This window comes from Penaeus japonicus, unplaced genomic scaffold, assembly GCF_977035675.1.
Source record: "Penaeus japonicus unplaced genomic scaffold, GWHDUDI00000001_assembly GWHDUDI00000007, whole genome shotgun sequence".
Taxonomy (NCBI): Eukaryota; Metazoa; Arthropoda; class Malacostraca; order Decapoda; family Penaeidae; genus Penaeus; species Penaeus japonicus.
This window is the reverse complement of record NW_028234409.1, coordinates 8,357,022-8,374,521: the sequence shown is the minus strand read 5'-3', so window position 1 is coordinate 8,374,521 and position 17,500 is coordinate 8,357,022. Positions and strand designations below refer to the sequence as shown.

The 17,500-nt window shown below is 40.1% G+C and overlaps 2 protein-coding genes across 2 annotated transcripts in view; one reads left to right on the top strand and one right to left on the bottom strand.

Moving 5' to 3' along the window:
• The window catches only part of Dph1 (diphthamide biosynthesis 1), an 11,878-nt gene extending 115 nt beyond the window's left edge, over window positions 1–11,763 (top strand). The window contains exons 2-4 of the mRNA XM_043014352.2: window positions 2,073–2,831; window positions 4,335–4,500; window positions 11,235–11,763. Of these exons, the coding sequence (XP_042870286.2) occupies window positions 2,089–2,831; window positions 4,335–4,500; window positions 11,235–11,591 (1,266 nt within the window). The 5' untranslated portion in view covers window positions 2,073–2,088 and the 3' untranslated portion in view covers window positions 11,592–11,763. The remainder of the gene's footprint in view (window positions 1–2,072; window positions 2,832–4,334; window positions 4,501–11,234) is intronic.
• A 964-nt stretch (window positions 11,764–12,727) lies between these two features.
• EMC4 (ER membrane protein complex subunit 4) lies at window positions 12,728–15,392 on the bottom strand. Its single transcript, XM_043014354.2, has 4 exons — window positions 15,280–15,392; window positions 14,495–14,713; window positions 13,939–14,094; window positions 12,728–13,284 (listed from the first exon to the last, which is right to left on the bottom strand). Exons 1-4 carry the CDS (start codon window positions 15,280–15,282, stop codon window positions 13,129–13,131), a joined length of 534 nt encoding a protein of 177 aa, XP_042870288.1. The 5' UTR covers window positions 15,283–15,392; the 3' UTR covers window positions 12,728–13,128.
• Between the last annotated feature and the right edge of the window lie 2,108 nt (window positions 15,393–17,500).

Here is a 17,500-nt window from a genome sequence, read left to right as displayed (position 1 = left end):
AGTTAAAAAGCAAATTACTCTTGGATTTTGATATGAGAATGGGTATCAACAAGGAAATTAGAGTAGAGATAGTTGATTAGACTGTTAATCTTTGAGATATGTAGCTTTTATTATATGTTTAAATGGACTAGTGATTTGTGTACTTTAAATTGACGAAAGATTATATTTTATTATATATATTATATTCGTAAGAGAGGATTATCTGTATAACTGAGATGATACAGAGAAAATAGGTGAAAGAAAGAGCAATTCATATATATTTTTGTTAATAGTCCATCCTATTTTTTAATGAAATTGACATTCAAGAGTGTTTATTTGAAGGTGCTTTCTTTATTTTAAATATTTTTAAAATCATAGTTGAAATTGACAATCCAAATAATTCTAAACTTGCTGCACTACTTTCTGGTGTTACACATGCTTATGATAATAATAAAAACAATAATATGAAATCAGGAATACCTTTTGGTCTGCATTAGCTTTGCAGTCGATATTACTTACCAATGATCATAGTATTGCCCTCACATCAAAATGCAAAGTGCGATCTGACCACACAAGATTGACTCTTCCTCTGTTTCGGAAATGCCGTGCAAATAAAAGGTTAATTTTTTGTTATCTCTTAAATAGCACACAGGTGCGGAATGTCATTTAACCCTTCGTGATTATCTTTGTTACTTATATATTACAAAGCCTCTGAATATGATGTTCTGTGTACTATATACATATCTAAAATTCTGCAATACTATCCTCTGTGCAAAATTTCCTGATCTAGCCAAGTCGATCTTGCTAGAAAAATTATTGAAAATCAACTTATTCAACTTTCAAACTAACCAGATGTTTTACTAGATGCTCAAGTAAAGGCCTATATATATATATATTATTTTTTTTATTAAAATATATTTACTATATATATATATATTATTTTTTTTATTAAAATATATTTACTATATTATTGAAGAACATTAGTCGAGGTTTCTCATGTAGATGAGACCAAAATTAATAGACTTAGTAATTGGTGAGGCCTCTGTCTTCATATTATTCTCATAAGAGTCACATTAAACTTAGAAATATTCCAAGCAAAACAAAATAAACAGCAGGTAAGCATTTAGACAATGAAAGATCAATAAAGACATTAGAATATCTTAGACTACAAAGTTTTCCATGCACTCAGGCTGTGTAATTTGAAAACTACAGAAAATTCACTCTGTTTTGTATTTTTTCAAGTGTTTGGATTTGTCATCAAGATCTCAACAATTAAATCATTATGACTGTCACATGGATCATAAAAAGAAGATTTTACAGGAATATAGTTTATAAACAATGTCAGAGAGAGAAATGTCACTTAGAAATGTAGGCAGGGATATACATTCCTTCTGCAATCTGGGAAAAGTCTATATACGTTATGGCATGAATACATGTATGTGGTAACTCGATGGACCCAATGCCAGTTATACAAACAGTAATAACAATAATAGAAATAATAAAACAAATGAAACCTTGTATTTACTTCAATCTTATTTCATTCTTATAAGATTACCATGAATGTAGTAATAGTCATGTGAAATTCATAGTAAATTTAATCTCTCAACATGCTGTAATACCTAAATCTTGAGTAACCATTGATAGTTTTGTATTTCTTTTGCATTTTGACTGAAGCCTCTATATATTTTCCTTTTGAATTTAGAGATAATCATAGAATATTTGTCAGTTGAGACACATCAAGTAGTTTTTGTTTCATGTTATTTATAACATTTTAAATGCTGGTGATGTATGATATACCACATTGTCTTCCATCTATGCCTTTGTTTATATATAGGGTAATAGATGCAATGTATTGTCATTCAACAAAGTTAATGAATTAACTAACCCTAGGAAGAATCTAGATATATCCTTTTTTTTCATTCTTTCTCTCTCATGAAAATTTCCTAAATATTCTCTAGTATTGATGCTGTAACTATGAGTAATAATTATGAAGGGAATAGATACCCTCTTTATATGAAAAAAAAGGGAAGAAAGAAGAAAAAGCAAGAATGAGACAAAATGATATAATATTCATTTATTTTTCTATCTTTCAGAGCTTTTAGCATCATCATGGAGGAGGAAACACAGTCCAAGGAAATTGTTGTGGCCCCAAAGAAGGAGAGGAAAGTGTTCCGACCAGCTCGCAGCGTCATCAAGGGAGTTCCAGCAGAGATTGAGAAGGACCCGAAGCTACAGAAAGCCATAGAAGTTCTTCCCGGGAACTACAACTTCGAAATACCAAAGACGATATGGAGGGTGAAACAGGCTGAGGCAAAACATGTTGCCCTGCAGTTTCCAGAAGGTCTTTTGCTGTTTGCCACAGCCATTGCAGATATAATTGAGACCTGGACGGGGGCGGAAACCACAATAATGGGGGATGTGACCTACGGGGCTTGTTGCGTTGACGATTTCACTGCCAGAGCTGTTGGAGCGGATTTCATGGTCCATTATGGACACTCCTGTTTAGTCCCCATAGATCAGACTGGTTCTATACCCTGTCTCTATGTGTTTGTGGACATACAGTTCGATACAGTGCATCTTATAGACACCATCAAATCAGTCTTTCCGAGTACGGTCCCCTTGGCGTTAGTATCGATAATCCAGTTTGTTAGTTCACTCCAGAAGATGGCACAAGATCTCAAAAGTTGCGGGTACACTGTGTGCGTACCCCAGTGCAGGCCTCTGTCACCAGGCGAAGTTCTCGGATGCACGTCACCTCCAGTTCCCGAGGGCCACACCATCGTATGTTTGGGGGACGGTCGTTTCCACCTTGAGTCCATAATGATCTCGAACCCTGAAGTTCCCACATACCTGTGAGTACCAATTTTTTTTTCTTGGTTTTGTCTCCTTTACATATTATAGTTAAAACTTTCCATAAGAAATATAGTGTATACTAGGTAATTTAATTAAAAAATCCACTTAATTTTTTTTTTTTTTTTTTTCTAATTCTGATATATACAATAAGTGAAGATTGATTGATTATTTGGTGTGTGAAGAGTAACTAATATATATAGGTTTTTGTTTTATCATAGGGAAATGAGTATGATTAATATGTTATAGAAATACTGTACTCTGTGGATTATTAGTCCAGTGCTAATGTTTTTTCCACTCATGATGTTATTAGTATTTTTTAATACCAGACAGAACATAAAAAAAAAAAAAAAATACTTATACCCAATGTAGATCATTTTTAAATGTACTTAGCTACCAAATTTGCACTGAAATAATGTATTTGATTGATAGTGTGTTTTAACTTTTACTTTAATTCAAATGTTTTTGTGCATTTTGATAGAAAGCAAGAATTATGTTATGCCTATCTTGCCAGCCATTTTCACATGGCCAGATCACTTTATTACTGTATTTTTCCTCTTGCTGAAGTTACAACCTATACAGTCCTTCAGTTATGATGACCTATTATACAAAATGCCAATTAGTACCACAATGGTAATATATCATATAGAGATTCATATTTCATCCATAGGTCTTGAAAATAACAAAAAACAGACACATCTTACGATGCTCGCCACAGGATGCAAGTCTTAACATGTAGCCCATCTCGGAAGGGTTGAACAATGAAAAGACCAAATACCTTTATATATATATATATGCCATTTATATGCTGTTGGTCCTTAACATACATGAGGGTTACATTTCTTTAACTCTGAGAATGATAAAAAACACTTATGTGTGCTCTGGATGTTGCTAGTATTAGTAGGTTAAGGTAGTTGCAACATTCTCAAGACCATTACTTTACAAAAAAGACTTTATTTTTAACAACAACAACGGCAACAACAAAAAACAAGTATAACACATGTTTCTGTATACAGTATGTACAGCATATTGCATTCAGATTGAAGTATAACAGAGTGCAGAACACAATAAACTGTTGCTCCTCCTCCTGTACAGATTTACCAGATTTAGAGTACAGGAGTAAGAATGAGAATAAGAGTAAGAGTGGAAGTGAGTGTAATATTAAAGAAAAAAAAAGTGATATTCTTTTAGATTATTAAATTTGTTAATTGGATCCACAAATGCTTATGTGTTTAATGTTAAGGACCAGCAACATAGAATTGATAATATTTATGGTCATAGAGCATGGAATGTACTAATTTTTACTCATGCCATTCACATATTTTATCAATATGAATTTGAGCCATTCCATACATTCCATTCCATACACCAAACACGCTTATCAGTTCTGTAATATTAGTATTATTATGTAATATTGTACTTCTGCATATCACTCATTCATAAGACATTCCAGTTATTTTATTAAAAGAAAAGGAAATATATATATATGTATATATTCTTTCCAGGTATGATCCATATTCAAAAGTCCTTTCGCGCGAATACTACGACCAGCCGCTGATGAAGAAGATTCGCAAAGAGACGATAGACAAAGCAAGTGCCGCCAAGAAGTGGGGCTTGATCCTTGGGACGCTAGGGCGGCAAGGAAGCACAAAAGTTATGGAAAACTTAAAGGTAGGTATTGCTTGTTTGGTGTTTGTAGTCTACCGTGGATCCTGATGTTATGAGGATATTAACCATTTACGGACGGGGGATAGGTTTGCTTGCCCAGTCTCCAGGAATTATTTTATTTCAGATCGAGGCAGCTTCACACAACATGCCTTGACTTTTCCCACTCTCTTTTAGTTACTTGTTCTAGAGATTGAGCCATTTTAGTATTTTAATTTTTGTGTGTTTTACTGTATTGAGAGACATATCTGTCATATCACAGGGTCTATCAATGCTGCAGTGAGCTAAAATTGTAGTTTAAGATCCATATCATTTAATTTCTTTATACTCAGTGTCATAGGAGTATTGCTGTTTTATGGGAGGACAAAAAGCAACTTTTTTCTATATTTATGTACTGTCATGAATGAATTCATAACCATCCACAATGAAGATAACATGAAGAGGTAGAGAAGAGGAAGGAAACTTGTGCTTATGATTGTGAGTGCCACAGTAAAAAGCATCCTTACCGGCACAGAGGCAAATTGTAGACATGGGCATAGTTTCACTCACCTTCCTGAGTTCAGTTCAGACAGATATGCGAAGACGTCGCTTCGCCCGGGCTATATGCTCAAGGCGGCCCGGCCTCTGCCAGCTACGAGTGCTGACTCATCTTATCTAATCTTATCTGATCATCATCGCTGACATTCAGCTCAGTTCAGAGAGATTTTGCGAAGACGTCGCTTCGCCCGGGTTGTGTGGAAGGGGTAGCCCGGTCTCTATTGGCTATAAGTGCTGACTCATCTGATCATCATAACTGAACTTTTACCGTGGCGGTCGGATTGCCTGTAGGCGCTCCAGTTGCCAGGGGGCTAATGACAGGCATAGCCGTCTAACCAGCCCGGCGGCTGTCGTCTCTGGGCCCTGCCTGAGGAAGCGAGTGTGCTCGCATTCCATCAGGTAGTGCTCTAATTTGGCGTCCGGCGCGCCACAATACTCACAGCGTCGCTCATCTTGCCCAATAGTGGGGATGATTTGCCACGCACAAGGGTAGCCTATTCTCAGTCTGTGCAGACTGACTTCAGCACACCTTGATATTCTGGGAGAGAGTATCAGCGACTCATAGCCTGTGGCGTTTGAGTACCAGCTGGCCGAGGGGGAGGTTCTCGCTTCCTCTCTGTGTCGCTGCAGGGCACCGACCTGCCCTGCAACCATCGTTTTACGCCTTAGCAGTTCCCGGCTAGGATGCACCACAAGATCACTCAAGGGTTTCTTCCTGCCTTCCTCCGCTAGCCTGTCAGCTACGTCATTCCCTTCAATACCAACATGGCTTGGGATCCAGTTGATGATGATGCATCTTCCCTGGTCCAGGATTCTCTGAGCAATGGTGAGAATCGAGGTTACCAGGTAAACGTTATCAAGGGGCGTGCTTTGTTGCAGGCTGTCAATGGCGGCCCTAGAGTCTGTGTGTATAACAACATGCCCGTCCGTCTGGGCTGCATGGGCTAGGGCTCCCATAATAGCTACTGCCTCTGCCTGGAGCGAGGAGGCATTGTCTGATACCCGCATAGCTTTCTCTATGCCCCTTGCTGCAAAACCGGCACCTGCAGTGCGGGTGGTGGGGTCTACAGAACCATCCGTGAAGTAGGTTTTACTGTTCAGCGGCGTGATTGCTGTAATGTTCCTCTCCGCCTCAGCCTTCAATAGAGGCGGTGAGTACTGCGTTTTTCTTCTTGATAGACTCATGACAGAGAACTCTATCAAGGATCGTGCCCACGGCGGGGCTGAGACATAGTCAGGGTGGGGATGGTCCATGCCCTTGATCAGTAGTGTCTCTTTGAGCTCAAAGCGTTTCAGCACTCTGGTTGTTTGAGACAACCAGGTGTTGTTAGCAAAGAGTTCTTGGTTTTGTGCAAGCCGACGCTGCACTCTCTGTCTTAGCTGCGAGTCCTGTGGGGACTGTAGGACATTTGCAAGGAACTGGGCCGCCATCTGATCAATCCGGGTGTCCAGGGGAAAGAGTTTGGCCTCCAGGAGGAGGTTAGTAACCTTAGCCCACCAGGGGCACCCAGAATAATCCTGGCGGCTTCGTTTTGCATTATGTCGAGTCTTTTCCTGAGTCCAGGTTTTACTGTGATCAGGGCGACGGAGGCGTAGTCCACAATGGGACGGACAGCGTGCACGTAAAAAGATCTTAGTACGCGGTGTCCAGCCCCTAAGCGCCGCCCAGACAGAGCTCTCATGACAGAGAGCCTTGCCTTGGTCCGGTCTGAGAGATGTTTGATCTCGGAGCGGAAGGTGAGGTTCTTATCGATCCATACCCCCAAGTATTGGTAGACGTGTACCCACTCAAGCTCTAGACCTTGGACTCGCAGTCTTTGATCACAGACATCATGTTTCAGCGCCATTGCCTTCGATTTGGCTGCTGAGATCTTAAGCCCGACTCTGCAGCATTCCTCAGTTATTAGGTCCAGACAACGCTGGGCCTTTCTGACTGGATTCACATTTCTTCTCCCAGTGGAGATAATTGCTAGATCATCTGCATATGAAATGATCGTGCACCCCGCTGGGAGTGGAATGTCGAGAATGTTTAACATGAGGATGTTGAACAGGGCCGGGCTAAGGACCCTCCTTGAGGGGTGCCATTCTCTAGAGGCAAATGCCTGGAAAGGTGACCTTGGAACTTCACTCTGGCAGTTCTGTTCCGAAAGTAATCGCCAATCCAGGCAAGCAGCCTGCCTTTGATTCCCTTGCGGATCAGGATCTCCTGAATGGCTAACGGGTTTGCCAGTTCAAAAGCCTTCTCCAGGTCAAGGAAGACAATGACAGCGCTGCTGCTGCTGACAGTGCTCAGTAAGGTGGCAATGCTGTGGGTAGTGCTCTTGCCCCTTGTGAACCCGTGTAGGTGTTCATGTGGAGGTCCCAGCTTCCATTGGAGCCGATTCAGTACCATTTTCTCTGCTGTCTTTCCTAGACAGCTAAGCAGGGAGATGGGGCGGTACCGTCCTGGCTCCTTTGGTTTGGGGACGGGAATTATATCAGCCCTCTTCCAGCACTGTGGCAGTGAGGAAGTTTCCCAGGACTTGTTGATGAGATGCAAAAGTGCAAGCTCACCTTCATGTCCTAGGTGGGAAATGATGGGGTGGGAGATCCCATCGCTACCCGGGAACTGGACTTGTATGTTCGCCGTAATTCCCTCAGAGAGAACATGGCATCTGTATCATCAGGCTCGACCGCCTTTTCTCTGATGAGGGTATGCCTGCCTGGGAGCAGTTGTTCTTGGCATGCCCTCAGCTCTGCTGGTAGTCCGACGCTACTTGTTCTAGCAGAGAACTCGAGTGCCAGTCTCTCCGCCTCCGACCGCGGGTCATGGTGGGTCTTTTTGGGGGCTGAGCGATTTGTGGCCCGTCTGATACGGTTCCACAATTCTGAAAGGGAGGTTTGGTGGCCAAAGGACTCACACCACTCCAGCCACTTTTCCTGCTTTAACCTCTTAGCAGTTTCCTGAGCATCCCTGAGAGCCTCTCTTAGAAGAGTGTGGTTCTCGGGAGTTCTCTGTCTGCGAAAGTGTCTTCTGCACATATTGATTCTGTGGTTAACCTCCTTAATCTCATCATTATAGTACCAGGCGTCCTTGAAACACCTGGACCACTGACGAGTTTTGGGGATGGTTTCTGAGGCTGCCTCGTCTATGGCATTTACTAGTCTGGCCTCAAGTATATCCACATTATCATTAAGTGAGGAGTCACTGGTTCTGAGGCACATGGCCAGAGCCTCCTGGAAGGCTTTCCAGTTGGCTCTTTCCACCTTCCATCGAGGATTGTGCTGGGGCATGGGTGCCGGGCCAGCATCCAAGATGGTGGTGACTATCCCATAATGATCGCTCGTGGCAGTGTTGTCCACAGACCAACTAATTCTCTCGACCAGAGCCGCAGTGACAAAGGTGAGGTCAAGGACCCCCCCGCCAACATGCGTAGGCTCCTGGCTGTTGAGAAGAGCAATCTCTGGGCATGACTCTAGCACCTCGGCTATATGGCAGCCTGCCATATCACGTCTCTGAGTGGGAGCCAGTATAGGGTGGTGGGCATTAAAGTCCCTCCTGTGAGAATTAGCTCATGTGCTGCAGCAGCACAGGCTTCACTGATATCTAAGCCCCTACAGTTTGGCCTACTGTATACATTGTACAGCTTGAGAGGACCCCCGGCCAAATGGATCTCAACAGCAAGGGATTCGACACCTTCTCCGCACTGCCCAGGATCGGCAATCAGGGAGCAGGGGATAGTCGACTTCACAAGGGTAATCAGGCCTCTGGTACCTTGCGTACTCGGTAGCACAAAGGGATGATATCCCGAGAAGAGTACAGATTCCCGTTAGCGTCTCTTGGAGCATGACAACATCAATGTTCCGAGATCGCACGATCGCGTGGAGAAGGGCGGCCCAAGGGGAGAAGCTGTTGATGTTCCACTGCAGTATGCTTAAGTTAGTGGCCATAGTGCTTGTCTGCGTTCACTAAGTCATTGACATCAAGGTATTCGGTCTCTGTGTCCGACGCCCCCGTGTGGGTAACGTCAGACATTTCGGAGTCTGACAACTCCTTGGTGAGTTCCACACTGAGTGTGATTTCCTCACTTGACTCGTCACTGTCGTCAGGACAGGTCGAGTTGGAAGGGCTGGGTCTCCTGGGAGGTGGAGTATTCCTGGTCGCCTTGGCCTTCTTTTTGGGTGGCCTTGGCTTCCTCACCCTTTGGGGTTTGGGCGCAGGCTCTGCCAGTGTGGTCTTGGCCGCAGGTTTGTCGGGGAGACAGGGCTCGCCCTGAGTTGGGGTGGGAGAAGGAGTCTCGCCCTGAGTTGGAGGGGGAGTTGTGGCCTTGGGCCTCATGTCCTTTTCCTTCAGGGCATTGACGGTCTGAGTCATTGCCGTCATGGCTATCTCGACTGCCTTCTCCGTCTCCTCGCTGGTCCTTCCCAATGCCGTCGCAACTGCTGTGACAACTGTCTTCAGCAGGAGCGTCAAGTCCTTCTCTGTGAACAAAGTCGGACTCTCCGCTCTTGGGGTAGCCTTTGAGGTGTTCCCAGACCCCTTCCGGGTCTGTTTCCGACTTGGAACATCCACCAGCGCCGGGAACTCTTTTGTGTTGGAGGCGTCCGGTGCTGGTTTCGCTTTGGGCGGTGCTTCCTTCCTCTTAGGAGGGGGGGGAGCCCTTACCCCTTTGTTCTGCCCCCAGACATACGTGCCTAGAGGGGCGGGAACAAAGTCTGGTCGTTTTGCAACCTTCCTCTTCTCGTTCTGCCTGTACATCCTTCATTGGTGATACTTTAGAGCAAGAGGTTGGCAACTTGTTATGTGCCATTGCTCTATATAAATAGTGCTTGCTAGAGACCATGGGTGCCATTCAATGCTCTTTCTCCTGCTGGTGCTAGAAGAAAGTGGTGTCATCTAGGTTATGGATGTAGGTGTAACCCATTTTGCTTAACCCATTGCGGACGGGGGTAGATTCGCTTGTCCAGTCTCCAGGATAGGTTTTATTTTAGAGCGTGGCAGCTTGAAGCATCATAATTTGAATCTTCCCACTCTCTTTCAGTCACTCATTGTAAAACTAGAGCCTTTTTTGCGTTTTATTTTTTGTGTGTTTTGTTGAGTTTAGAAACTTATATGTGCCATATAACAGGCTCTGTCAATGCTGCAGTTGACTAAAATTGTAGTATATAATCCATATTAGCTCATTATTTTCTTTATACTCAGAGTGATAGAAGTATTGCTGTTTTATGGGAGGGCAAAAAGCAACTTTATTTTTTCGTATTTTTGTGCTGTCATGAACGAATAAGAAACATATAACCACCTACAATGAAAATAACATGAAGAGGTAGGGAAGAGGAAGAAAACCTGTGCTTGTGACTGTGAGTGCCACAGTGAAAGGCATCCATATTGGCACAGGAGCACATTTTAGACACTGGGTATAGATTGAGTCACTTTCCTCTTCTCGTTCTGCCTGCACATCCTTCATTGGCGGTACTTTAGAGCAAGGTCATCAACTTGCTGTGTGCCATCGGCCTATAGAGATAGTGCCTGCTAGAGACCGTGGATAGGTGCCATTTAAGGCTCTCTCTCCTGCTGGTGCTAAGAGAAAGTGGTGCCATCTAGGTTTTGGACATTAAGTTAGCTTAATATTATGGTAATTACAGTAATTATGACTGCAATTGCCATCATTACTCACTCCTTTCTCATAACACAATAAAATAGCACAGTGATCCAAAATCTCTGAACATCATGTATGTCATGACTCCTGTTGTCAGGCCAGAGCTCCTGTGTCGTGTGTCATGACACCCGCATGCAGTGGGTTAATATAGATACTATTAATCAAATTTTTGAGGAAGTATTTTGTCTATCATTTTTGTCTAGACATAGAGGCTTGATATTATTATTTGTTTATATATCATTATCAGTATAATAATTATCATCATTACCATTATCAGGATGAGTATGAGTATCATCATTATTATTATCATTATCATTATCATTATCATTATCATTTTTATTTTTATTTTTATTTATTTATTTATTATTTTTTTTTTTTTTAATGAACCAATTTAAAATTTACACCATTAAATAATTTAGGTTTACCAACATATGAAAAGATTAGAATTATGGGTATGACAAGTCTTATATGTACTCATTAGTTTGAATTTGTCCTAGTTTCATCTTGCCCCATTTCTAACAAACCTAATAATCTCTCTAACGAAATTTCCAACTACCTGACTTACAGAACCAGCTAGAATCTGCCGGCAAAGACTTTGTAATAGTCCTGCTCTCCGAAATCTTCCCTGCCAAGCTGGAGGCCATGAAGGACGTGGAAGCGTGGGTGCAGGTGGCCTGTCCAAGACTCTCCATCGACTGGGGTGCCTCCTTTCCGCGGCCGCTGCTCAATCCCTACGAAGCAACTGTGGCCCTAAAGCACGCGGAATGGCACGCCCAGCGCTATCCGATGGACTTCTACGCAAACGAGAGCCTGGGCGAGTGGACCCCTAATCACAAACCACCATGTCCCTGCGGCGCGACACGAGACACTGGCTGCAAGGGCCTCAGGTGTCCGAGTGCTAAGAAGAGGACTAATAAAGATTAAGAGGCAGAATTTTTTTATTTTTTATTCCTTTATTGATAAACATTTTCTTTGAATGTTTTTTTTTGACAGACGTCTCATTAGATATATTATGTTGTGTGTTACGTTGATACTTTGTTAAAGTATATGTTTTATTTATTTATATGTAATTAAAATGCAATAAAAAAGCACAACCAGTCCTTTCATTTTTATCCTACACATCTGTCCAGTATAATTATTTTTTAATTTCTACCCTTTTTTCTCTTACATATGTTCCCCTATCATGTTCATTGATATTTCTGTAATTCAAGATAAAATGTAAAATACTGAAAAGGCTGTATATTTCAAATGGTTGAGATGTCTTTTTTTGTGAAAAACAGAAAAAAAGGTTCTTAGAGTCATGATAATATATGATGGTAAATATTTGTTATAACATAATGTTAAAATTTTGGAATGTTATCATCTTCAATAAGATTGTGTGTTAACTTATGACATAATTTATCCTGGTAAAGATGAAAATATTATTTTTAAAGAGAGAATTGATTTATTTGGATTTTTTTTGTTTTTGATAATCAACGCAAAAGTGTGAAGGAAGAAGAAATCTCATCAAATAATAAAAACAAGACATGTGCTAAAGAATACCTCGCATAAAAAATAAAAATCTTGAGGAGAATGTAAATATGTTATAAAATTGCCAACGTTTGTCATTATGACATACACACTAATAACTTACACTCCAATCTAGTATTATATAATATTATATACACACACCCATCCATTCACACTCAACATTCAGTGCAATATATATTGATATCTTTGACTTATGTTTAGATAAAGACATATAAGTGTAATTTGCAAAGGATAATAAATGGGCAAGGTTCACTGAAATAACAGACCATATTTTTTCTATTTATTTATTGGAAAAAGTATACATCTACGCCACATTTTTACTTTCCTCCTTTTTCACTTGACATCAAATGTTCACATGTATTTGTGGTGTGTATATACATAAATATTCTTCTGTAAATTATTTATTACCAGAGACTGAAGAGAAACTTGCATTTTGGGCCACACGTAGTGAAAGCTAACTGATAATGAGGTATGGAATATAATGTATGTGACTAATCTAATCTTCCACGTCACTTGAAATTAACAAGATCATTACTTTTAATTTTATTATTATTATTATTTTTTTTTACTTTTACAGAGTAAAGGTCAATAATACATCAGGTAAGAATGAGATCCTCAATGACCAAAAAAAAATAAAAAATAAAATAAAATAGTAATAATAATAAATAAAAAATATTGCATTTTTCTCAAACATTTGTCAATAAAAATGCATAAGGAAAAAATACTCCCTTTCAGCACGACACAAGAAATCTTTGTCTTGCCTCGGAGGGTTTACGAATCGCTCGAATTACAATGCGTTCATGGGGAGGGTGGGTGTAAGTGCACATCCCTCATTGGTTACAAATATGAAAAAAAAAGAAAAAAGAAAAAAAATTACAAGAATGTATCATTTCCAGGAAGGCCACGCCTCTCCTGTGCACACTGTCTCGCACTAGAGTGTCATACCCCCATAGGAAAACTCCATCTGGATAGCTGGTTCCTGGAATGCTAGCCAGTCAGAGGCATGGGTAGGGAGTATGCCCATACTGTGGCATTTGTACAGTGCCAAGCCAACGTTTACGAAGTTTCCCAAGAGATAAATCAGTTTCTGGAAAGAATATAAAAATTTCATTACTAATTACTGCTTAACAACATCCAGCCACTTTGAATAATAAATCTAAATAGGCAAAATTACTAAACTATGCATATATGTAGTACATTATTAATCCTTCCAAGATGGGCCACATCTTAAGATTTTCGGCCTGGCCTGGGCATCTTAAGATGTTTTTTCAATTACATTCTAGACTTATGGTATGATATATGAGTATATATAATATATGACCAAAGTGCTATTAATTGGCATTTGATGTGATGCACTGGTTTCACAGCTGTAGTAATAAGTAACTGAGAAAGTGATCTTGCACTGTGAAAAATACCTGTAGTAGAAGGGTTTCTAATATTTCACAGTGCCATTAATTTTCAAAATATTTTTCTTGACATTTATATGCACAGTATCAATACACTGTGTAATAATAACATTCATGTGTGATTTTTATCATAAATTTTCAAGTATGCCAACAACATAGCATTATCAAAGAACATGTGAACTACTCCAATATAAGAACATTATAAACACCAGCTTCCAAACATTTCCTTCCATTTACCTCAACAACAACAACATACAATATACATATAAATATACAACATACATATCTTGCCTCCCAAAATCCAAACTCCTTTTCATTGAAGCTGGACTCCTTACCTGCAATGCTGCATGAGTCCCTTCTATGGATTTGAAGGTGGTGTTGGTGGCCCAGAGTGCTTTGATGGGTCTTAACAGCATCATGCCCACCATCATGATGGGGAAAATACTGATGCTGCTCCCAGCCATAAACATGAGGAAGAGGTTCATGGGTACCTGTAGTGGCAGGGAGGAGGAGGAAAAAAAAAGGTTTATTTTATTACTGGTTTGAAAGTATGTTGCTTTGTGAGACAAATATGAATATTTGACGGAAAATAAACTCAAGAAAGAGAGTGCATTTTCATTCCCAAGTTCACTATATTATTTTGTAATTCATTACAATTACATGATACAAAAACCATCAAAAGTATTGAGACATTTTGTGTGGTGAAACATATTACTAAATGATTTAAAAATCAAGCACACAACTAGGAGATACATATTGTTTTACTCTTCAATTCTTGCTTTAATCTTGAAAAAAGAAAAAAATTCTATAATTAACAACTAAAACAAAAGAAATCATATCTCCAGATAATTCCCGCCTCATACCATCACCGTGCAAACTCATCCCCCTTACCGATTTGAGAGGACTGAGCGCTATGTCCCAAGCCTTCTTTATGACCAGATTGGGGTCGCCTTGTCTGTTTGCTTCCGCATGGACCTGGTTGACCGAACTCATGAAGCCGGGTGGTGCTGGGAGGTTGTCACTGCCCCGCTCCCCTCGGCGACCCGATAGATCAACCGCCCACTTCCGTTTGCTCGATATGGTGCGGTTGGCCATTTTCCGTCTGGAGGGCTATTGGGGAAAATTTGGTGTTACAGGCTGGTAAAACAACTGTATACTACGGAAACAGATTGATGGTTTGTAATAGCATCATTAAAAGGAAAAAGAAAGACAGACCTCTTATTACAGCAACATGACTAACATTACTTTATTTCTCTCTCTTCAATTCTTATATGACTCTATCTGCACTACTAGCAAAGATATCTCCCATGAAGTATAGATCACTATTGTTTGGGTGGTTTGTAAATGTGTATGTGTATTATCCTTCATACCTATTATGTACCACAACACAAAATGGAAAATCCTTACACCAGATAACATATGAAGTATATAAAATGGAATGGTATATAAAAAGGACAAAAATCAAATAAATAAAAGTCTTAAGACATGTTGCAAATACATTGTGATTTCAAATTATGTCATGAAATGATAATACATATGCTTTAGAAAAGAAGATAATAATACAAATAAAAATAAAGTTGAAAGCATTTTACATTATAGACATGGTAGCTTTAAAACAAACAGTTAATCTAACTACACATGTAACCTAACAATTTCAATATAAATATACTCATTACCATTCTTGCTTCAGTTTAGGTATTCACAATATCAATAGACTGCAATGGTGATAAACTTGCTCCTTCTACTAACCAAAGACCACTACCATAAAAACACTATAATTTGTTCTCCCATATCCGAGAGTAAAGACAAACATACATGCTCGTATTTCATAACTACTTTCAGTGTTGATGCCAAATCTGCTTTGCTTGGAGATATTTCAACAAACACTGGACCACTTCTCATAACACTGTTGCCCAAGTTTCAAAATAAATTTTCTGGACAAGATTACGGAAGCAGCGGGCAAAGGTAGAACTTTGTATTAATAAATATTTACTTTAACCCATTCGCGCGCATTGGCAAAGGTAGAACTTCGTCTTAATAAATATTTACTTTAACCCATTCGTGCTGGACGATGCACTATCAAGTCATGATCTCTCCCTCTAAATACACATTTTACATAGTTACATATGTGTATACTCAGCATTAGGCAAAAAATTGCCATGTCACGAATAGGTTTATAGGCCTTGATGACAAATCTAAAGTGGAGGTGAGGGGAGGGGAAAGGAGGGGAGGGGGGAGGGAGGGAGGGAGGGAGGGAGGGAGGGAGGGAGAGAGGGAGAGAGGGAGAGAGGGAGAGAGGGGGAGAGAGAGAGAGAGAGAGAGAGAGAGAGAGAGAGAGAGAGAGAGAGAGAGAGAGAGAGAGAGAGAGAGAGAGAGAGAGAGAGAGAGAGAGAGAGAGAGAGAGAGAGAGCGACCTTGTTTATATTATACACAATGGCATAGAATAAAAATTTCAGATTTTCCCATGCCTTCCATGGTATATCTGTGCAGCAGTATAAGTTTTCCTCTTGGCATCATGATTCTGGCAGTTACAGCTGTGGCTAGCAAGGAGTGTTGAAACTTGTACCAAGAATTAGGTCTTCTGTGTTATAGTGTAGCACAAAAGCTGTTTGCACGTTTATAGGTTGGTACAACAGTGAAAACTTCAATATGTCTTATTGTCTCAAGTTCTGTGACTTTCCAACATCTATCTCGTTTGAACAAAACAAAGGAGAAGCTTGTAGCCCTGGCTTGGGATACGGTAGCTGTCATGCTCCCTTCATAAGCAATTCATCAACGTTAGTTTCATTAGTATTATTATCACAGACGTTTTAGTATGAATTACCATTTTAAATTTGCAGATATTATGTATTGGTAATACACTTCTACATATTCACACTCTAGTACAAAAAAAACTATTTTATAAAGATAGGACAAATTTTTCCCATTTAATCTTATCTTACAATCAGATGAAACAAAGAAAATCATCTGAGATTTTTTGAAGTTCATCATTCTTGATAATACATTTATTCGCAATAGACTTTATCTAGCAGATTCTGTTATCGCTTGTTAGTGTCATGCAAATGATAATATAATCTCTCCATTAATCAAAATCACTAGCTTCATCAAGCCTTGTTAAAAAGGACCAGAGGGAGAAAAGCCCTGTCCCTGTCCATATAGTCTTTATCTACTGCAGGATCCCTTAAATCCTTAAACGGCCCTAATTACTAGTTCCAGCAACTCCTTCCCTTGATCTCGGGACATGTTATCCAGGCTTGAAGCATTAATAATGTATGATAGAATTTATACTCCTTATTCAGCCAAATATTGAATTTCATTGCTATTAACCCTTTCTCGACAGGGCATGGATATAAGTGAAAACCCCTATGCCGGGCCATTGCAGTATTGCATTGGAAATGTCAAACTGGCATGACGCCCCGGCATCAGGAATTTACCTGTGTCACACGGGTGTGACGCACCGTCGTCATAGGGTTAATTGCAGTATTGTGTCTTCTTGGATGTAGATGTAGTAAAAGTACTACTGCTACTACTATTACTTGTAATATTAATAAAGGTACTGAAGCAACACTATTAGCAATAATAAATATTATGATCAAATTACAAAAATGTTTCAGCCATCATCTACTATCAATATCACTCTTGTTTTTTATCTAAATTTATGCAATGCTAATAAGAATAATTATGTTGTATGTCTGTAGGTGTGTGTGTGTGTGTGTGTGTGTGTGTGTGTGTGTGTGTGTGTGTGTGTGTGTGTGTGTGTGTGTGTGTGTGTGTGTGTGTGTGTGTGTGTGTGTGTGTGTGTGTGTGTGTGTGTGTATGTGTGTGTATGTGTGTGTATGTGTGTATGTGTGTATGTGTGTACAAGTGTGAGTGCGAGTGTGAGCGTAAGTTTGCGTG

What these genes read in the sequence shown, in the direction of transcription:
- EMC4 (XM_043014354.2), bottom strand. An exon ending in CGCTCAGTCCTCTCAAATCG is followed by an intron (nt 14,095 to 14,494) that starts GTAAGGGGGATG and finishes CTGCCACTACAG; the next exon opens with GTACCCATGAACCTCTTCCT. An exon ending in GGACTCATGCAGCATTGCAG is followed by an intron (nt 13,285 to 13,938) that starts GTAAGGAGTCCA and finishes TATTCTTTCCAG; the next exon opens with AAACTGATTTATCTCTTGGG.